The sequence below is a fragment of the Papilio machaon genome, chromosome 8, assembly GCF_912999745.1.
Source record: "Papilio machaon chromosome 8, ilPapMach1.1, whole genome shotgun sequence".
NCBI classification, from domain to species: domain Eukaryota; kingdom Metazoa; phylum Arthropoda; class Insecta; order Lepidoptera; family Papilionidae; genus Papilio; species Papilio machaon.
This window is the reverse complement of record NC_059993.1, coordinates 7,505,645-7,528,102: the sequence shown is the minus strand read 5'-3', so window position 1 is coordinate 7,528,102 and position 22,458 is coordinate 7,505,645. Positions and strand designations below refer to the sequence as shown.

The following is a 22,458-nucleotide window of genomic DNA, read 5'->3' as shown; positions in this document are numbered from 1 at the left end:
AACTTGGCGGCGCTCAGTGGCAGCCGACATGAATACAGTCGGGCTGACATGGCTCGGGACCAAACGCAGAGCCCAAGATAGAACGAGCTGGCGATGCACTGTGGATCTGCCTCACTACGGAGACATAGAACATTAAGTCAATTAAGATGTGAAAAAAATATAGAATAGAACTTATTTTAAACATTTTAATTATTTAAATAGCAAGCACTCTTATCAAAATATATACACTGTTAAATAAAACACTGCAATACTAATCACTAGTTGTATAGTTTTATAGTTATTTGAATTGAATCACTTTATGTAGTCTTGTCAATAAAATTCACTATTAATTTTATAGTTTAGCTTTCACTTGTTTCACATAGATGACGGAATGTCCGGGAGGATGCCTCTGCGTGGGCCGGACATTTCTTTCTATTGGGATGCTGTCCGGACCCTCCAATTGCCGTAGTAGGCCCAGCTGTAAAACAAGGCTCATAAGGGTAAATAGATAATTCATGAAGTGCCGATGTTCATAGAATCTAATTCAATTCAGTTTGGATTATTTGCCTTTATTTTATTTTGTTACAAAGAATAGCTACTATTTTATTGGAAAGATGTCAATAATGGGAACTCATCTTACTAATATTAAAAATGCGAATGTTTATATGGATGGATGGAAATTTGCTACAGATTTAGAACATAGTCTGGAAGAACATATAGACTACTTATTAAGTTTTTTTTTTTAAATTCGCTCGGACGGAGTCGCGGGCTACTGCTAATCTTTCTATAATATTACCACCTACTATTACGCATGCACAATAACATGACCATAACGGCTTCCTCGCATGCGTTATTGTTGTTACTAAAACAAGAAGTTTGTTAAAATCTTCAGATTGCATTAGCACGCAAGGAAGTGTTTACTCTGTATTCATAGTGAACCGATCTGACTAATGTGCGAGGATGCTAACAAAGTTATATCATCCGATTTGGATAGAGAAAGTAATAATCACTATTTCACTTTTCATTCCATCTTTGGGATTATACTAAAGCATTTATTTAATATTTATGAAAGAATACTTGAAATTACACAGACCTGTTCGCTACCAATATGTACTGGCTTCTCGTATATAATCCAGGTAACACATTCGGTGTACGGAGGCGTTGTAAGTGATCCTTTGTACGTCACATAGTTGCCGTTGCTCAGATCCTCTCGGTCCATCCAAGCAAGTGATTCTGTTCGACACGTAATAAAGTCACAAAACCAGTAATAAAATAAACAAATAGACAATGAGTAGACTAATCTGTCAACATATATGTTAAAGATCACGATAATTGAGTTGCTTTTTTATTAATTGTTCTATACCTGAAGAGACTTCGCACGTTTGGTCGCGTTTCTTGATCTTCTCTAAGCCCTCGACGAATTCATCAAAACTGGGATTGGGAGCGTCGACCACTTCCAATAGGAAACCTACGACTGCCAGCCCGTCGGGATGTGCTACTGCCGCTTCCAAGGATTGGTATTTAGTGTTGTAATGCACTAAGTGACACTCAGCTGCATATCTAAGAATGAGACATACAATAATTACAATTAGTAATAATTAAAAATTGAGATTTTAATTTTTTGTTTGCTACAATAATTACTCCTACCCTTAACTTCTTTAGCAGTTCTGCAACAGTTTGTGTCTTTCTGATTTTAAATACGAATGTCGTAGTTAAAAGCATTTCGTTAACTATTTTTCTTCTTCTTGATATCTATAGTTTTCGTTATCTCATTTAAGTGTTGTCGCACTTTAATTAAGTACCTCATACGAAAATCGTAGCTTAATTGTCTAGAATACGATTCGTATATCTGATGTTGTGCGTATTTTATTTCCTATCAAAAAATTAAATCACGCTATCATCGTATATATCAAAAAAATATAATTTAATTATTCCTTATCACTTAACAACAAACAATCTTTTATAGTGTACGAGGCAAAATTTAGCTTTGTTTTTAAGAAATTAAATATTGTTATTTGAATTAAATAATTACGTAATAGTATGTTCATATTGAATAACTTTCATTGTAATGTATTGAGGTTTTCAAATATCTTGGTGACTCGGGTCATCACACGAGTCGCTGCGCAGTGCACACTTTTAAGTGTAGCTGAGTGTAAACGGGATGGGGGGTGCATTGCGCAGATTCAGTGCATCAGTCAGAGTTCAGTGTGCCACAAGGAGTAAGTTTTCACACACTAACCCATGTCCATCCAGTACGTGCTCGCAGCCGGTGAAGTCGTCCACCGACCAATGGAAGTGCATCTGCTCAAAGATGTACTCCCCTATGAGTGGCCCGCCGCTCAACCGTGGCCGCGCTGACGACTCAAATGTGAAATATGCTATAAAATGAAAATTAATTTTAAATTTAAATGCCCGAAAGATATTTACGTCAGTTCTATATTGACTCCTATGTCATTTTAAAGAGTAATGACAATAGAGCCTTGCAAATACCTATCGTAGCTTAACAACTTCAACAATAATATTGTAGATGTCAAGTAAAAATTAAAAATAGGTATTTATTCCAATAATACTCAACCTGTCTGTCCTGTATTAAGTAAAGTGCCATTGGCGGAGTTGTCCCAGTATCCTCGAAACTGCAAAGGATCTAACGAAGACCAAGTCGGGCATCGTTGCACAGAAATTGCTATTGGGGACTGCGATGCTCGCAATTTAGATATCTGTTCAGCTGCAAATTAAAATAATATTTTCAAATATTATAATATAAAAAATATTAAAGTACTCAGTTTATTTGTATCTATGTATGAGTTCTGGGAAATACCCGTTCATTATTCAGAAGACCTCACAAAACCTTGATAAGATAAAGATGTATCATAAAAATCATTAACTAATTTATGTAACCGAAAAACGATGTTATCTTGTTACTAATGGTGAAATTTAATGATGAACAGTGACTGTATTAATTGTTTGAATTTGGTTAAGTTGAAAATTTGAAGGTGAACGGTTGAATTTATTTAATGTACAGTTTTGATAATAAAATAAATGTATCTGGCAACACCAACCGCTTGGAATTAATAAAAAAAATAATTATGTAGTAGTCTATGTGCTATTCCAGGTTGTAATCTATCTCTGTTCCGAATTTCGTTATATTCTGTAAGTTCGAATTATAACGACTATGAGTATGGAAGAAAAACATTAAATTTCAAAATGCTCATTCTTCAATGTAAGCAGAATACAAAAATGTTACCATAAAATATTAAAATAAATATTGACAATATTCAACACGTGTTGTTAACAGCTGTATGAAAAAACTATGCGATCTAATTTTTATTGTTACCCTAGCAATTGTCTATACATTTTTTGAATAGTAACTTTGGATATAGGTTTAGAAATTATTTATTTCTAAACATTTCTATACTAGTATCGTAATTATACACCTTTTATCAAATTGGCAAGTAATAACTACCAGTTGGCGCTGTACTTGTAACGTAACGTAACGTAAAATTAACATCGAATTTTTTATTTTAATCAACTAAAAAAATCTAGGACAATTTTTTAAAAGTAATCTTTTGCCTTGAAACATTTTACAAATTGACTGACGATTAACTGGGACTCAAGATAAAAGAAATTTACGGTTCTCGCTACTAACAATATTTCTTTTTTTTCCAGCAGTGCTGAAACCTTTAATCTATCTATATTTCAGTTCAAACATTTTTGGCTGACATTAATTCATCTCCGTTTTACTATTTTTTGTGTAAGGACAATTTATTTTATAAACTAATAAGATTGTAATCATCGAAAAAAAATTATTCATTTAAACTAAAAATAGTTTATCACGTGTCGGCACTTATTACCAGACGTTTACATTTAGTTTAATAAAAACGTCCCAAGAAAGTTTAATAAAATTAATTGAATAAACTTATAGTTTATACGTTATTAAGATTTGCAAATAAATTCAAAATATTATTACGTCTTCAACCTTGTGAAGAAATCGTTAATCGTTAGTAATAATATGTGAAAAATTAAATTCGATTCGCCTTATTCCTTATTATTCAGTTATTTTGCTTTAATTAAAATTACTTTCACCAAATTAATTTTAAAATAGTATGTCAATGAAGTTTAAAAGAAAAGCCACTTTATTTCCGACACCAAGTCATCAATAGAAGTGCAAAAAAAAGAAAATTATTCTTGTTTTACCAATTAAATTATGACAGATGCTAGAAAATAGAAATAGTTAATTTTTAAACACTATTTTACATGTAATTTAACAGCATTTATCCTTAATTAATAAACAATAAACAATCTGTAAAATTTAATACAATATAGTACGTGCGTACAACGTCTAGAATATATCTAGGTTATTGATCATTATTACTAAATTCAGTATTTTGAGATAACTTACCCTCTGATACTGTTTTTGATGACGTCACATTTATAGTTGGTAAATACAACTTGATAATTTTATTGACCATTTTTTTGTATTTTTTTTTTCACTTTACGTAACACAAGATACGTTACAATTTGGAATTCTATAAGAAAACATTTGTTTCGAAGTCTAAAGTATAATCAACAAGATTAGATATATTGTCGTTTTATCATAAAAATTACGATTGGCTTAGGAAAATTGATTACGCATTACATTCTTTTGTAACTAATTCTCTATAATGTATATGTAAATGCTTCATTACGCGAATAGTTAAAAAAAATACAAATTTAAGCAAAAAATTAAACACATGCAATGCTAATAATTTTTTTTTTCTATCACGAAATGTAATCTCTAAAAAATTGTTTTGAAATTATTATATTCTCTGTTATTTTTTTTAACATTTATTGTACTCGTTAAAGTTAAGGTCATCTCATTTATTGGAAGACTTAAGTCTTTATAAAAGGATAAAGAGCTTATTTACGAATAAACTTTGTTTTACGTCAAGTCAAATTAAAAATATTAAATATAAATGTCCATTTTTTGTTGCATAATAGGAATTAGTCTAGTAGAATTGATCTATCATTTTTATCCTACGGGATTATTGTGTCACACTATGATAAGCTGACGCTAGCTTGTGTACTGTTGATTAGATAAGCGTCCACATGCGCCTAACTACTGTTAAGGCAGGTTTCTACGGTGTATCTTTCTGCGGACTACAAATAACCACGAGCAGCAACGCACTGCAGACTATTCAACATTCGGGGAATCTGGCGATCCACTTGAAAATGACAGTTATTTGAACGTTTTGTACGCTTAGAAACAACGACGCGGAACTAACCAACAGGAGCTTTTTAAATATGTCTATACGAAAAAAAGGTCTGTCAGTGGTAATTGCTACTATTCTGTCATCGTTTGCCACACTCACTACTACCTATTTGGTTACTTTGGTTCGAAAACCAAAGCATTTTTCTGTTGAACACCGCGAAACACCCTGACAGTACTTAGGTACTCGAAGTTCAAGATACGGCGCAGTTCTGCCGGAGTTCACGGACTTGGCCAACCATACACAACACTGTTACCTAGTTCATACTATCAAGCACCGTGAAAACCTTTCTTATCTGAATATTCAACGCTTTTCAATGGATCAATCATTTTGATGACATAAGATATTCAAAAAACAGAAGCAATGGATTATTTGCTGAAAACAAATAAGCGTTTACTTCCTGAACTCATTCGTAAGTTTACAGATGTCATGGCCCAGTTCTGACACACCTTTACGTATACCTTTGTATATATAATCTCGGTAGGTTGAGTTGCTTTTCATAAGTCCCTTTTGCCAATACTGAGATCAAATTTCTGCATGACCGTTTTTCCAATGGTACAACAGCGACTGGTGCAGTCGCCCCTAAAATAGGATTTTAGTATAAAAAAAGATAATAAAATAAAATAACCACTACATTTGTTCAAATTTATGTTCTTGCAAACGAGCAAATTATCTAAACAATTTAGATTTATCAACAACTTAAGATAATATTTGACGAAAACGTTTCGTTATCGATCTAATACCAAATTATTTTCTATGTTGTACTTACTATGCGTGTACTTCGAAAACTATTTAAAATGCGTCAACATATTTCCTTGTATTCGAGATCTTAAAATATTTTTTTTAATAATTTTACTAATATTATAAATGCGAATGTTTAGATGGATGGATGTAGAACATAGTCTGGAAGAACACACAGGCTACATAATACTTTTTTTTTAAATCCGCGCGGACGGAGCCCCCAGCGACAGCTAGTTAACTAACCGCGATTACAGCGCCTTTCTCATCGGGCCAGATCTCCTTGTTTGACAAGTACACATTGAAATGAAATAAAACCTTTACAGAAAAATGGCAACCTCAAAACAAACTGTGTTATTAAATACAAAAAAAAGAAAAAAATAATACTGACATTGCGTCAAATCAAATAATAGGTTATAAAATAATTGTTGTGGATTATTATTTAAGGAGTTTTCGTTTATACTCAAACAACTTGAAGCATTTTGAATTTATTAATTTTATGGAATGTATATGTTTTATGCGTTACTTTACTGTTCAACGTGATATTGCTATGTTATGGTGTTTAATGAGGTTGTGTTATGCAAGGTTATGTGGATATTATTGTTAATTCAAGCAAGTGAAACATATGCAGACAAAATAAAAGGTTCGTTGAAAGTTACATGCGTTATGATAACTTTGTTCTTTAGCTTTGTTTCTTTGTTTGATATGTTTTTTGGACATATTATTATGCTATGTATATTAAGTAAAAATATATATACTTGTATATTATATACAAGTAATAGCTGAATAAGGCGTCGATGGCTCAGGTGTTCAGCGCTTGACTTGTAATCTGCAGGTCTAGGGTGACTTTCGAGGAGGTGATTTTCGATTTACATATATACATTTATATTACGTTCTAACGGTGAAGGAAAACATCGTTATGCAATCTGCACATATCTGAGAAGAAATTCAAAGATATGTGTGAAGTCAACCAACCCGCACTAACCCAGCGTGGTTGACCATTGCCTAGTCACTCCTAAATTAGGGTTGGCTCCTAGTTCTAAAGTTATCGTCGGTCTTTAACGCAAATTCTTTTATTCTTTTTAAGAAATTTGTTTCTGACACGTGATTATTATTTACATACAGATACTTATCTAGTGAAATATATACAAGAAGATGCAAAAGATCAGACAACTTCACGACCCAATACGTTATACGACGATGCAGACGATCTGCAGAAGCAGCTCGATAATGAAGCAAGAGATAAATTAAAAGTAGGGAAAGTGAGTCTTATTTAAATTAAAAACGTAGCCAGTATAATTTATAAAGATAATAAGATGTTAGGTTTTATATCCACACAATAAGTAGTCATGGGTTTCCACAGTTGCTTGCTCACAGATTTAAAATGGGCGAAACGGATTATGGACCTGGGATTTTTAATAGACAAACGATAAGCAGGAAAAAACATTTCGAAAAGGATATTTTTCTTTAGAGCTCCTTTAATGGAAAAGGTTCTAAGAGGGATTAGGACTAAAATAAGGCCTTCAAAACTTATCGGATGGAACGCACAATCTTTTTTACTTCACGCCTATCTTTTCCGGACGTTGTATTTCACCAATAATTGTCAAACATTGCTGCGGTAACTGCTGCTGTTAGAAGTATTTTAGATAGTTTTATTTTTCATGTTAATTTACAGCCTAAGACAATCTGGGTGTTCCATTTGCCCACACCGTTCCCAGATATCACATATTTAGTGACGACGCGACGACCGAGGAGCGCTGTAAGTTTTGTAAAACAACGTACTTATTTAATGAAATCGATTTTGTGTTGCATAATAATCATATAAATAAGAACGTAATAATATTGAATGTGGTTGGCTACAATGGTAGAAGAAGACCAAAAAAAGTATGGATGGATTATGTGAAAGAGGATATGCGTAAGATGGGAGTGAATTCAAATACGTTGGGTGATACGAGAGATAGAGAAGAGAGATTGGCGACAATAATGTTTAGAAAAAAAGATTATATTGCAAATTTTTCTTCGGATGTTTAAATTAGAAATATCCTCTTGTTAATAGATTCATCATAATAAATCAACATGTAAGAATAATACAAAGGCGGAACCTGGTAAGTAACATAATAATATTTTCGTGTTTTTACAGTTGGCTGAAATTTTAATTGCTGAATTATTTATCTGTGACTTATATGAATTTTGATTGTTTTATTTCAATTGATGACTTAACATAGTAAAACTTTAAAGTGACTAAATGACAGTTGCATTTATCTATAGTAAAAATAAAACAATAGGTGTCTTATAATTTGCGTACTAAAAGTTTCATTATTAATTAAATTTGTCTCCCTGTGTAAGTATGTACCTAATTTATATTCTTTAATGCGAAACTTTTTCTTACACAATATTTGTTTCAGTTGACGTCTCCTTTGAATGGGATTACAAAAGTAAGTCTTTAAAGACGTTGATTTTTTAAAATTCACATTTCACAACTTCTAAAGCACAGAATTATTTATATATAACAACATCAAATAGTCATCTGAGTAAGTCTTTACACAAGGATTGTAATTGAGATCCATAACGCAAGTTTTCTTTCATGCACGTTTCAACAGATCAAAATGATTGGGGTAAGACATTCCCTGAATGTGGAGGCCGGTCTCAATCGCCGGTTGACCTGCCACTGCAAGGTTTCGTCAAAGCTAAAGGCGGTCGACGTCTCCTGTTTACCAATTATAACCTTTACCCGAAAAAAATAACTGTTAAGAATGATGGAAAAAGAGGTAAGGAAAAAATGACTTTACAAATGTTAATCCTGAGATACCAGTCCCCTTAGTTATTGGAAGACAAAAAACTACCATAAATCAGCTGAAGATACTAAAATATTTAGCTCAAATCAACAATTTTCATTCCTCTACATTTCTAACTCAGATGCAACTGCAATGTTAGGATACAAAGCTTTGATTACGTAAGCATTTCAACTGCATTGTGACAACGACTTGTCACACAAAGGAACAACTGATTGCCGACATGTTTTACTTTATTCAGTAGAAAACACAAACTAAAAAGTCCATTTTTGACATTGGTGTTAAATAATTTTATAAAGAAACAACAGATGGTGGCCTAGTTTTAGCAACGAAGAGTGCGTGCTTAAATTAATTTGATGTGTAAACTTCATGGTATTGTTAGCTTAACTAAATTTAATAGATCGGAACAATAAAGTTTATTGTTACTACATAAGATTTTACAAAGTAACAATAAATTATCAATACACGGAGATTGAAAATTTCTATGACGATTATAAATTTGTAAATTTATTTTCTTGGAATTTTAAATGACCAATATGTAACGTTTTCAGTTGTCCTCTTCGGTCACTGGGATCGTAACCGTATGCCGCTCGTGTACGGCGGCGCTGCACACAGTCGACGGTATATTTTCCATTCGTTGAGCTTTATGTGGCCTTCAGAGCACACGATAGGAGGTCTACAGTTCCCTATGGAGAGTCAAGCATTGCATATATCAGCAGAATACGGGTCTATGAAGGAAGCTTTGGATGCAGCACCAAGCGATCCTCAGGCGTTTCTTGGTATCGTAAATATATACAAGGTGAAAGCAATACTTTTTGACTAACTCCTTTGTGAAAAACTCAAAAAATTAGTGGTGGCAGGTGTATTTAACAAACTTCCTACAAATAAAGAAAACAAGCTGTTACGATCATTAGGTTACTAATTAAACTTTTAATCACTTTCGAGGAGTCTTGAAGCTTGTCGTTGTCACAACTTTTACCAAATTGACGTTTCAATTAAGAGAATTTTATATTTTAACTTCCTCTTAATAGATTATCGTTAATATTATATTTCATTTTAATGGACTTATCAGTTAAAAACATAACTTTTGAAATATCTTCTTGACTCTCTGGTTTTATCCTCTAATGGAATAAGTTGCAATTTTTAAGTTTAATTGATAACATTTTGTTTAAATATATTACTCCGTCAAATTTTTCCTTCTTGTTTAAAATCAGTTACAATTTAGTTTGAAATTTTCAAGCTGTAAGATAGAGTATAGTAAACTACATTTATCTAGTTTGGAGATCACACTCAAAAAGGCCTACGGGAAGTATTAAGAGTCCTAAGAAGACAAAGCACTTTCAATGTTTCTGCCACCGTTCATCCGTTGAGCTATTTTGTGCCGCGTTTCAAAGACTATGCGAGTTACCAGGGGTCATTGACCTCGCCACCGTGCACCGAGTCAGTACTTTGGTTGGTACGAGCAAGAAGTTTACCAGTTCAGAGGGTAAGCAACTAAACGTATCTTAAGCTATATGTATAAAAGTACGAGGAGATCTGGTGAATTGATCTTGTTAATGTTGTTTAGTAAAAATTGTATCCAATTTCCCTGTTTACTAAAACAATTTTAGTTAGTTTACTTTTTACAATAACTTGATCGCATATCTGGCGTAATTATTTTTTTGACGTTGATTTTTGGGATACCTGTAGCGTAGATAATCGATTTCTATTTTCCGATTGCGCGTTGCTGTCTTTGCTAGGTTTAAAGACATGAACATTCAGGCAGTATAGATGATTAAGAAATTTGTTCTGCTGTTGATAATTTTTTCTACATTACAGGAAGCAATAACCGCCGCACAGAAATTGAAGAGCCCCTACGGAGATACGCAGAGCTTCGCCGTACGTTTAACACAGCCGCTTAATGATAGGAAAATATTCTTATTTCATTAAATATGTACAAGATCATATTTTGATGTTTTCTTACTTCTATCCAGACTACTCTGGTTCCATTAGGACCTCATGTTCAAGATACGACTTACTTATTCAAATTACACTTTGAAACTGTGTTACATGAAAGGAAAACCTTTCGTATATCTTTTATAAGTATTTATAAATTTTATCGTTATAATATACCTTATTATTTTTTTATAATTCAACACTTTTTACAAAATAAAACGCAATCAGTACTCGGTAAAGAATACGTAATAAAATAATTTAAATTATGGATTAAATATGTATATTATTTTAAACTATTTAAGGATACATTATTGGTGTTATAAAAGGTCGCCTTGACAACCATTGGCGGAACGCTACTCCGGGCTTGTTATTTAATTTCTGAAAATAAACAGTCATAATTAATAAGAAATTCAAAAAATACTAAAGTCTCAAGAAATTTTCGAGTACAGAAATACTTATTTTGATTTTACCAGTATTTTCCAGTCTGGTAACAACTTTTAACAGGGGATTTATTATTCATACTATTGGAGATATTGTTACTTACACCGGTGTGCAGGAGCCTCTCTCTGACTTCATTGTCGAGTTGAGGTTGCAAATCATCTGCGTCTTCAAAAAGTGTGTTGCGATGAGAAGTGATGTTATCTTGAGAGTAACCTTCGAAATTAATATTTTTTAATTACATATTTTAATACTCCGAAAATTTAACCCTACTTTTTTATTATTTTAGAATTATTAGACAAACTGTCATAATATTAATAATCGGCATAATTACCGGTATTAACAAACAGATAACAATATAATTTATACAGTTGTTCACAGACAACCGTCTTGAGACTTATCAATAACAATCTTACTAATATTATAAATGCAAATGTTTAGATGAATGGATGGATGTATGTTTGTTTGAATGTATCTCCGGAACGGCTGAAAGGATCTTGATGAAATTTGACACAGATGTAAAACATAGTTTGGAAGAACACATAGGTTACTTGTTAAGTTTTTTTTTTAAATTCCTGCGGACGGAGTCGCGGGCGACAGCTAGTCTTATATAACATACGCGAGGAAATGTTGCCGCGTGAAATGAACCGACTCTCATGTCGGTGCAATTTCACGAATGGATAGTCATGACGTCACACCACTATCGTAAAATCCGTTATTTTCTATTTTACAATAAGACGGTTTATTAAATTTAAGTTATTATTTTTTACGCGTTGTGTAAAAGAACGATAAAACCAAGGAATTCTTGGTAACATTAAAATTTTACTGCTATTACGAAAGATACCTGGCTTGATTTATTTATGCTCAGTCCTTGGAGATATTGCTTTTCTTAAACCTATACGTTTACGCGAATGAAATGGAGATTGCCTACGGCTTATTGTTTAATATACCTCTTAAATCCATATTTATACATATTCTAGACTTGCAAAATTAAATTTATTAATATTAGAAACATTCTTAATAATACAAATATATACTTTACTTTTATATTGATGGCCAATGGTTTCTTGATTAATTACTCCATTTAAAATAACAAAATAAATAAACAGAATTTCTATGAATAATACAGACATTACTTTTTGAAATAAATTTCTAAACAATAATAATAAAATAACAAAATTCATGAAGTTAAAATCAATTCGCTATATAATTTTTTTTTATAATCAATTTTTTGCTTCAAAAATGAATAAAGGTTATTCTAAATCATACGTGATCTTGTGCGCGTGATTAAAATTTGTCGTATTAACTTCTTTAACTACAATACCATTCAATATTTTCCTGGTATTCAGTTTTGTAAGAAAGGAATAAATACAACTGTATTCAATAGACATGGAATGTATGACTATTAACATAAGTGTTATTAAAAAAAATTCCTACGAACTATTTTAGAATAAATGTGTCACTGAAATCATTCTAGTGCTTTTTTCGGAAAATATTTTTTTATTTGTAACTTATTAAGGGTTCGCGAAGTTCATTCAGAGTGATTGATCCCATAGAGAGAATGAATGTCAATGAATGAATGAAAACATCAATCTACTTTCTACTACAAGGAGTCTTCAGAGTCTTTCAATTTAACATTTCTTATCCACGATTTATAACATAACTTTCAATTGTTATTATTATCTATTACATATACATTCCTTAGAATTGAATTAAACCGTACAATTTGTGTATACTTTACAATGATGCTCATTAAGTTTGATATATGACAATGTCTGACTAATTGCAAGACGGGATTCGTAATTTGCACCTTCACCCATGATGATAAGTACATAGTTCCTTTGTTCTAAGATATAATGTAAATCTAATGAGGTAATCAGGCGTTAATAACACTCTTAGGTAACCTCATATTATTTGTAATTAACATTATTGAGACCTTAGAGGTAATGATAAAGTCTTTAAAAGACGAATTGATTTTAGTATCGACTTTTGTCTGTCGTATCCATATTTTCAATTAAAAAAAAATAATTAGGTGTACTAGTTAGTAGTAGGAGTAATATTAAAAGTCTAGAAATGTAATTAGATTGCTTAAGATGTATCACATCTGTCTAAAACGAATATTTAATACATATTTAATAATTAAAATGAATGAATTAAACAAGATTTCGTATGTAATGAAATTCATTATTACCTCTACATTACAGTAATTTTATTACTGTTGTATAATGTTACCTACCCTACTTTTAAAGGACTGTTTTAATTACATTTTAATATGATACACATGTCACCGATCGATTCTGATCATGGCCTGTTCGTAATTTGCCCAGACTATTTGTGTAGAAAAGCATCGGTGGCTGAGGAGTTAAGCCGTGACTTGAAATCTGCAGATCCTAGGTTCGAAACCAATGTACCAATGTGGTTTTCGACTTACATATGTACGTATTTGGAAGATTAAAAAAACAACAATTCAAAGATATTATGTGTGAAATCAACCAACCCGCACTTGGCCAGCGTGGTTGACTATGGCCTAGTCCTAGTCACCCCTAACGTAGGGTAAGCTCCGAACCCCTCAGTGGGGACGTATAGTGAGCTGATGATGATGCTTGTGTAGTCAGCAAAATTACATATCAAACGAATTTATTCACAAAGTGACGTGGTATATATTTCGACACTTTGTAATGATTCATTCACATTACGATAAGCTTATGCAATTAAGATTAAATTGATGCTGCTAAGAAATAAAAGACGTTGTTGTCGGAACAAAACATTTTATTGGATTGGACATCCTTATTACTAAAAATTACACATTAATTTTCTGTACAGATCGTATTAATTTTATTATATAAGTATTACTAAGGACTAGTCGCTATATATAAACAAAATTTCCTTATTCTAGTTTTTAAAATGTTGTTGCATAATCTCATCACCAAAAATGGATTCGTTTAATTAAACTTGTAATTACTTCTCTGCTCGTTCGATGAAAAATCAGCACATAATTGTATTAACATGATTTTATTAAATATTAGAGTATCAAAAATAGATCTCACGTAGTTCATATTAATAATTAACGAATACAATTTAATGCCCGAATTACAAAAGTTTTCGCAAACGAAAATAAATAATTAAAATCATTATCATAATCTCATTAGCTTTAATTTTTCGATGTCTTTAATTTTTCACAATTTACTTAAGTTAAAATCTTTATTTGAATTTTATCAGCACATTCACCCATCGAAAAATCTCGAACCTAATTTAAATAAGAGATTAATTTGAAACAATTAGATAAACAGTTCTGTAACATTATAAAAGCACTTTACGATTCATTAAATAAATACCAACTATGATTTTAATTCTAGCCATAATTAAATTGCACATCACACTTTCTCGCCTTCTAAATTCTGTACATTATAATACGAATGGTCCGGGAACCTTTCCAGTTCGATATAGTCCATTTCAGTACAAAGCAATCGTTCCAACATGGCAACTACTTCTTTGAAGTCAGGTCTCGAGGTGGGCTCTGCTTCCCAGCAGTAGTACATTATATTGTAGAGCTCACGACGACAATGCTCAGGTTTCTCCAGACGATGTCCGTCACGGACCTATAAATAGAATAATATACAAGGACCTATTATTTATGGAAAATATTAAATCCTACATTCATGAAGTCTTCGTAAATTGTTTTAGTTATTAGTTGTCACTTGCCAGTTAACATAAAGTGGACTGGTTTAATGTTTCTTCTCAAGAAGAGATAAAAAGCTAATTTGTAACTGTCCTCTCCGTATAAATCGGTGGTTTTGATTTTTCTAATATTTTGTATTTTATGTTCGATAATCTACGAAATTATAAATTGTGATAGCAAATATATTAAGATTTAAAGCAAAAAGAAATTCTTTAAGCCGAACAATTTTATAGACAAAGTAATACAACAACCACGGAATTATAATTGACAAAACTAAGAAAATATACCTTATTAGTATATCTCACCTTTCGCATGACGTCGCCCGCTGATAGGCCGGGGTAAGGCGTGGAGCCGAGCGTCACTATCTCCCAGAGCAGCACCCCGAAACTCCAGATATCTGATTTCACGCTGAATATATCATCGTATAGGGACTCCGGCGCCATCCATCTGTTCACAAATTATATCACTTTATCGCCTATTATAATAATACCCAACAAAAAACTACGTGACATTAATAATGTGATTTTGAAGAAACCTACATTTCTAAGAATGTATTTTTGTGATTACCAAATTTTTACGAGCATAAATATTACATTTTTTTCTTGTCTAAAAATGAATAAACGAAAGCTATCTGGAGATTAAATTTGGCTCACACTACCTGATAGGCAACCGGCCGTCGCTCTTCCTCTCATACACATGGGTACCGGCGACGTCCCGCGCTAGACCAAAGTCAGCGACCTTGCACGTCCTCTCCTCAGTGATAAGGACATTCCGTGCCGCCAAGTCTCGGTGGATTATCTGGAACAAAGACATATGTGTGTAAGATAAATCAGTGAAATGGATGACTAAAGGGTTAGAAAGATAATCTCTTTTCGAAACATTCGTATCGTCAAATTAAAACTTAACAAGATACAAATACTGAAGATTAAGGGTCTACTGTTTAGTTTACAATTACAAAATCATAATCTTGTCCATCAAAAATTTTAAACGAAGGCAATACTACCTAATTAAAAAAAAAGAATCTGGTACTACTTCTATAATTAGCAAGTAATTTTGGTCACGATTCTATTTTCAACTACATGTGCTATAAAGGGGTCACCTTGATTAAATCAAGGTTTCGAAATAGGCTATAAAGTTTGGATATTACGATATTAGCGTGAGATAACTTTTCTATGTTTACCGTTCATAAAAGTTGACTGTAAAGTTACCATCCGAGTTCTATTCAAAGGTGTTTACAATATATAGAAATAAAAGTACCTTTTAGCTTAGTCTTTTGAAATTAAGTAACATCTTTATTTTAAGAAATCCGGATTCAGAAGAAAGAAGTATCAATTGGAAGTACTAAATAAAGGCGATATAAAGAGCAACTGTACCTTGAACATGTTACAAATAGAGACATGTTTTCTAGGTAATGCATAAAAACCCATATCCCAATTCGCACAAAGTCAATTGAAGTTCGTGAGGTGCCGTGAAGTCATTGTCATACGCGAAGTGAATCACTCTCATAATTTGATAAGGTGCAATGAGGTCTGGTAACTTACCCCTTTGCAGCTGAGGAAGTCCATGCCGCGTGCGACCTGGAACGCGAAATGCGTGAGATCGCGTGAAGTGAGAAAGAGACTGCCGGCGTGCGTGTTGCCGTAGTGTCGGCCGGCGCGCGACTCTCGAAGGAACTGCTGCAGCTTGCCCAGGCTTACGTACTCCATTATTACCAGCGTTGGCTCCTAGAATATATTTGAATCAGTTAGGAATAAATTATAACAAAAACTTTCGCATTAGTGTTTGAAAACACCCAAGAACGATGTACTCGTAAAGAACCCTTTCTCATTTTTATTTGCATCTATTTACCTTTCTTTTCTCACTGCAGAAATTTATTTGCTATTGTACTAAAATTATTTGGAAACTGCAACTACTAAATGTTTTGTTACATTTATTGGGTAGGAGAGCAGCAATAAATTCAGCAGCAGTCGGTAATAAATTGCTTCACACACTAGGAGACAATGTGTTATGGCAAAAAGCCAGACTGTCTTGAAACATGATGTTCATTGTGTAGACTAAGTTCACGATTTTGGTCTACTTGATTTTTTAAAGTTATAATTAATTTTTACCTTCTCAGTGCAGCACCCAATCAGCCGCACCACGTTAGGATGTGTGCCTAAATTCTTCATCACAATAAGCTCTTGCAGCAAATCACTTTTCTCCTTTTCTGAAGCGTTTTCTTTGAGTGTTTTCACGGCTACGGTTTGTTCTCCTTTTTGTCCTGAAAGTTATAATTTAAATCTACAATGATTGCTTAAAGAAAAGCAACGAAACGAGACAAAAGACAAACGAAGACATTGGCATTAGATTAGACAAAGACGTTGCTACGTAGCGTTGCTACGAAGCGTTGCTATCTTACTAATATTATAAATGCGAAAGTTTAGAAGGATGTATGGATGGAGGTTTGTTTGAAGGTATATCCGTAACTGCTGAACGGATCTTGATGAAATTCAACACAGATGTAGAACATAGTCTGGGAGTACACATGGGCTTATTAAGTTTTTTTTAATTTCGCGTGGACGGCGTCGCGGACTACAGTTAGTTAGAGAAATAAAAGCTTAATTATATTTGTGATTAACTACTCGTATGAAAATAGAAAAAGGAAAATATTATAAAATTAATGGTCGCTGTCTACAATATAAATTGAACAAATACCGAAGCCGTCAGTGCGAATAAAACAATCGTTTGTATTGTTTTCAAACAAAATAAAAAATTGATCAAACAATTTTAAAATCTAGAGTCGGTGCTTGAAAAACTATTGCCTATTTTTCATGGAAACAAAAGACGTCTGCTTTAAAAATACGCCACATAGTGCCAATGAACTCTTCTTTTCAATACAGTTAATATTTAAGTATTTGGTATAATAAATCTATTTTTTTATTTCTTATTTAAATTTACTTAACCTTTAATAATTGGTAAGGTGGTGATCCACCATGGTAAGGAGAGATCCTTAGTATGGATTTCTGATACAAAATTAACGCAAAAAGATAACTTAATGTCGGCATACAACATTTAGTTATTAAGTATTTTATCTATTGTTTAGTTACAAGTACAAAAATATCTGTCTCACCATCAATATCGATTGCTTGTGCTCGCCAGACTTGTCCGAAAGCACCTTCTCCTAATATATTAAATATTTTTAGTCGATGTCTCGGAAACTCCCATTCGTCGGGCGGATCTTCTTTGCTAATCGTCGTTTCCTCAGAGAGCTACAAAAAGGTAGATTATAAAAAAATACATATTCAAAAGAAAAAAGTTAGGAAGGCATAATGTGTATTTGTACATTATTTTATTTGTACTTTATTTTTATTTATTTTTTAATAAAAAAAAAATAAAAAAAAAAACTGTACTTGTACTTTATTAATAGAGTAGTAAATAGTATTTTGTCTTTCTTTATGGTCTTTATATGCTTCATAGCATTTAAAAGAGATTATTATTATTATTATACACACTAATATTAATAGTGAAAGTTCGTTTAACATTTTACATTATGTATGTATGAAACGGTCGAGCAAAAATTCCATTAAAGATCACCATACAAAGGGCTATAATTTTGAACTATAAAAATTTATGTCATGTATCCGCCAAAATTGTGACTACCAAGAAACATAAATAGCCGAGGGTTGTAATTTGAGACAATTTGCGCAAGGATATTTAATGTTTTTTATGCTTTGTAAACCTAAATAATTTTTGTCACGATGTTAAGAGAAGAATACCATATAATGGTAATAATTATTCCGAATAAACATCTAACTAAAACAATTTGGTTAATTTGTTTAACTTCTATGATACGAATATTTTTATCTTTACTTAATAAAAAGGAAATATTTCATAGTTTTCTTGTTTGTTTAATAGGCTCCGAAACTACTGAACCGATTTGAAAAAATCTTTCACTAGAAAGCTATTATTCCCGGGTGACATAGGCTATATTTATTACTAGGCTAGCTTTGGCGCGCTACTTCGTGCGCGGGGAATTAAAAAAACTTAATAAGTAGCCTACGTGTTTTTCCAGATTATGTTCTACATCTATCCATAAGCCGTTTTGGAGATACACAGTAACACACATCCATCTATCCAAACTTTCGCATTTATAATACTAGTAAGAAGATTTTTTTTTATTTTTAAATTTTTTTAGTAAATGTTACTAAAATTCACCTACACGATTAGTTTGTAATGAATTGTGTACTCGCTATTTGCCTTATTTATTGGACCAATATTACTGGATTAGACTAGTTGTGTATTGAATTTGGCTGTAATATTGTGGTACATTTGTAGATAGAAGCAAAAGGAAATGAAGGTCAATAAACTGACCTGTAAATGGCCGTTATCCCAGGACTCGTATCTGTTAGAGTAAGCGCGCGGTCGATCCCACATGTTGATTGACGCGTCTTGTAGCACGATGCCACTCGAGTCTTTGCTCTGTGGATAACATGGCTTTCTTTAAACTAATATGGATTTAAATGATTGTGATATCTTAATGAGAGAACGGCGAGCGAGGACACATTTCAATTGATGGTTGGTGAATATACAAATTTGATATCGTTTGTGTTTAAAATGATAATGAAATAGAAAGATTTTAAGGATATTTTCTTGATTATTGTTATAAAGATAATGATTTTATAATAATGAATAGGTTTTTTAAGCGCTGAAAGCAAAAATGTCCCTAATTTTCGCAACAAATTTTGAAACTAAATTCAAAATCTACTAGTCTTCTAGTTGTTTTAAAAAAAATCAAAAAAATGGGACCCTTCTTCCAAGCACTTCCTTTCGATTAAAATAATTTTTATCAAAATCGGACCACTAGGGGCGAACTTTCGCGGTAACACACATAAAAAAATACAGTCGAATTGATAACCTCCTTCTTTTTGAAGTCGGTTAAAAAATGTCTATTTTCATTTTTGTGTAAGTAATTAAGTAATATGTTTTCTTCAGTTATAAATTCGTTAACTTCTATAAAGAGATGTTAAAGTTACGATGATCTAGTAACATATTCAATCCATGCGGTAACTCTTCGTTATGCCAGACGTTTGCAATATAATAAACGATCCTATCAAATTTATTTGCAATAACTTAAATTTGTTATAACTAGTACAAACAATGTATCATTATTCATGCAAATACCATCATTATTCATAGAATTTAAGACTTGAAATTTACTGTTACTCACCATGTCGTCCTTTTTACTCTTAGATCCTTTAGAACCGTTCTTTTTGCAGACGAATATAATGACGGCAGCCACAATGACAACCAAACCACCAATCGCAATAAGTGGTATAATTGTTAGTGATACATCACTTCCGATAGGCGTCTCTTGTATTTTAGTGTTGTTTTTATTTTCTTCTTGTCCTAGTTTTTCTACTTTGTCTGTAGTTTTTTCTATTTTATCATCAGGTTTTTTGGTAGTAAAAGGTGTCGTTTCAGGTACTGTTATCTCTTCATTTGATTCACTCGTTGCTTTGGTTGTTCTTTGAGTTGTTCTAGTGAACTTAGTTAGCTGATGCAGACTCGATAGGTCGGGTATGTTTGGGTAGTTCGGTAGGTCGAATGGTGGGCGAGGTAGCTTCGGTCTCTGACCTGATCTGTCGGTTACCATCGCGAGAACTTCTAGTCTTTGGGGAATAGATCCATCATCAGCTGTTACCCATAATGAATAGGATTGATTTTCCTAAAAAGATAAGAAAACATCAACTGTTGAAGATTGACTTTTTTAACTACTAATTTAAATCGGGATAGCACAGACCTTATCAATGAGAGTATCGTTGACAGTGACGATGCCTGTCTCAGAGTCAATTGTAAAGGGCGCAGGAGGCCCGCTGGTCTCTAGACCATAGCGCACCCGCGCGCCACCCGCACTCTCCGGCTGCACGCGCGTCACCACAGTGCCAACCGGGTCGCGTGACGTCACGAACCAGTTGCGATCCACGTGCATGATCCCCGGCAGTTGTAGCGACGATCCTGGAAATACCGAATCTCAAGTTAAACTTATGTTCTGAGATCCTAGACTCAGGGCAATTTTTGTAGACAGGGACTACTAGACAATAGCCTAAAAATGAGAAGAAACTTTAATTATGAGACTCCTGACGAACCATTGCTGAGCCCATAAAAGTGTGTAAGTAAGAATTCAACGAAAACCAACAAAAATAACTCTGTTATTTCATATTGACATTATAATAATTTTGACTCAAGTTTCTTTTTTTACATTTAGATTTATTTTTCGCTGTCGCTATTAGAATTTAAGATACATTAACCCAAAATAGTATTTATGATAAAACATGGTCCCGTAAATGAGAAACAAAGTTCAAGATTTTTGCAAGGGCAAAGGATCATTAAAAATTTAATGTTCCGTGCAAACGCTTCCTTGGTTACAATGAAATTTATTTTACGGCCGTCTCCGTTACTGTCCGGTGGGAATTTTCCGCACCGTGATATTTTTCAACTAGAGGCGAAATTTGAAAAGATTGATCAAGTGACGTATAATTGTTAACGCAAGAGCCATTAGCGAAAAATGAAATAGCATCAAATTATCTTAATTAAAAAATAATAGGGAATTTTTAATTTTATCAGATTATAGAATTTCGATTACATAATCTTAACCTTTATCATCTTAATCTAATTAAAATCTTTAATTAATGTTGTTCAGATGTGACCTTTTGGAAATGTTGAGTGTGACTATAAATTACATCGTAAAGGAAAAAGTTACGTCATTACTTCCAAAAGATAGACAAACTTTTCAAAAAATTCTATCGCAAATTAAGAAAGATTTAAAGGTACAAAAATGAAATACTTTTAAAAAGAAGTCGGAACTATATTTAGACTTAACTTTGACGGAAATCCATTACCAAGAGGAAATAAGATAGAAGTAAATACATTTAAAGGAATTGCAAGAAATTGAAATCAAGATTAAACGAATAGTTTTTCACTTCGACGTAGAATGCAAAATGCAAGTTAATGAATTGATACTTTCTGACACCAAATCACTGAAGTAAGACGCCTGTAACTTAAATTGCTCACATAAGTTTTCCATATTAAACTTTTCTAATTAACTTTTCTAAAGTAGAACTAGAACTATCTAGGCAGAATTGTATCATCATGGTCCCAAGTGTGTCTGAAATCAATGGAATTATTCTAGGCATGTTTTCATTGTCGGTAATATATTTACTTATATAAAGTCGGTTACGTCATATAAAAATGATCAACAGGTGTTTACAAGGTGGAACATTTTTCCTAGATTTCTTTCTTTATATAATACACCTACTCATTATTTTCCCGAATCAGTTATAAATAAAATCAAATCTATCCCCAGATATCAGACATTCTATCCTATCTACAATTATTGTCTTAACTAAATTTGGGTTGAATTTTAATTAAGACAATAATTTTAACCGTTTTAGATAAACAAATAGCCACCTATCTAAAACTTACCATGTGACTATTATTATAAATACGAATGTTTAGATGGATGGATGTTTGTTAGAAGGTATCTCCAAAACACCTCAACGGATCTCGATGAAATTTTGCATAGATGTAGAGCACAGTCGAGAAGAATATGGGCTACTATTTTTTTTAATCCGCGCGGACGGAATCGAGGGCTACAGCTAGTTTAAAATATATT

General features: G+C 32.6%; 3 protein-coding genes across 5 annotated transcripts in view; 1 reads left to right on the top strand and 2 right to left on the bottom strand.

The window, feature by feature from the left end:
• Positions 1–210: 210 nt before the first annotated feature.
• On the bottom strand, positions 211–4,490 carry LOC106720239 (carbonic anhydrase 1). The gene is made up of 6 exons (XM_014514834.2): positions 4,379–4,490; positions 2,555–2,704; positions 2,219–2,357; positions 1,343–1,539; positions 1,073–1,212; positions 211–457 (listed from the first exon to the last, which is right to left on the bottom strand). The coding sequence occupies exons 1-6, from the start codon at positions 4,446–4,448 to the stop codon at positions 332–334; spliced, it is 822 nt and encodes a 273-aa protein (XP_014370320.1). The 5' UTR covers positions 4,449–4,490; the 3' UTR covers positions 211–331.
• Positions 4,491–6,478: 1,988 nt separating this feature from the next.
• On the top strand, positions 6,479–10,689 carry LOC106720096 (carbonic anhydrase 1). The gene is made up of 9 exons (XM_045679014.1): positions 6,479–6,606; positions 7,089–7,225; positions 7,639–7,722; positions 8,020–8,068; positions 8,369–8,398; positions 8,564–8,731; positions 9,307–9,554; positions 10,032–10,241; positions 10,574–10,689. Exons 1-9 carry the CDS (start codon positions 6,519–6,521, stop codon positions 10,682–10,684), a joined length of 1,125 nt encoding a protein of 374 aa, XP_045534970.1. The 5' UTR covers positions 6,479–6,518; the 3' UTR covers positions 10,685–10,689.
• A 3,753-nt stretch (positions 10,690–14,442) lies between these two features.
• LOC106720097 (tyrosine kinase receptor Cad96Ca) overlaps positions 14,443–22,458 on the bottom strand; it is a 43,039-nt gene continuing 35,023 nt past the window's right edge. For 2 of the 3 annotated variants that reach the window (XM_045679166.1, XM_045679165.1), the window contains exons 3-11: positions 20,587–20,801; positions 20,014–20,511; positions 19,158–19,265; positions 17,917–18,055; positions 16,916–17,067; positions 16,349–16,531; positions 15,466–15,605; positions 15,113–15,254; positions 14,443–14,727 (exon numbers count right to left, since the gene is read on the bottom strand). In XM_045679166.1, the coding sequence (XP_045535122.1) occupies positions 14,503–14,727; positions 15,113–15,254; positions 15,466–15,605; positions 16,349–16,531; positions 16,916–17,067; positions 17,917–18,055; positions 19,158–19,265; positions 20,014–20,511; positions 20,587–20,801 (1,802 nt within the window). In that variant the 3' untranslated portion in view covers positions 14,443–14,502. The remainder of the gene's footprint in view (positions 14,728–15,112; positions 15,255–15,465; positions 15,606–16,348; positions 16,532–16,915; positions 17,068–17,916; positions 18,056–19,157; positions 19,266–20,013; positions 20,512–20,586; positions 20,802–22,458) is intronic. The other variant, XM_045679167.1, reaches the window with a different exon arrangement.

Coding starts and splice junctions, on each gene's coding strand:
- LOC106720239 (XM_014514834.2), bottom strand. CDS start 4,448: ATGGTCAATAAAATTATCAAGTTGTATTTACCAACTATAAATGTGACG. Junction 2,358..2,554: donor ACTTAATACAGGACAGACAG/GTTGAGTATTAT, acceptor TTCATTTTATAG/CATATTTCACATTTGAGTCG. Junction 458..1,072: donor TACATATTGGTAGCGAACAG/GTCTGTGTAATT, acceptor CTTGTTTTACAG/CTGGGCCTACTACGGCAATT.
- LOC106720096 (XM_045679014.1), top strand. CDS start 6,519: ATGGTGTTTAATGAGGTTGTGTTATGCAAGGTTATGTGGATATTATTG. Junction 8,732..9,306: donor TAAGAATGATGGAAAAAGAG/GTAAGGAAAAAA, acceptor TAACGTTTTCAG/TTGTCCTCTTCGGTCACTGG. Junction 10,242..10,573: donor GAAGTTTACCAGTTCAGAGG/GTAAGCAACTAA, acceptor TCTACATTACAG/GAAGCAATAACCGCCGCACA.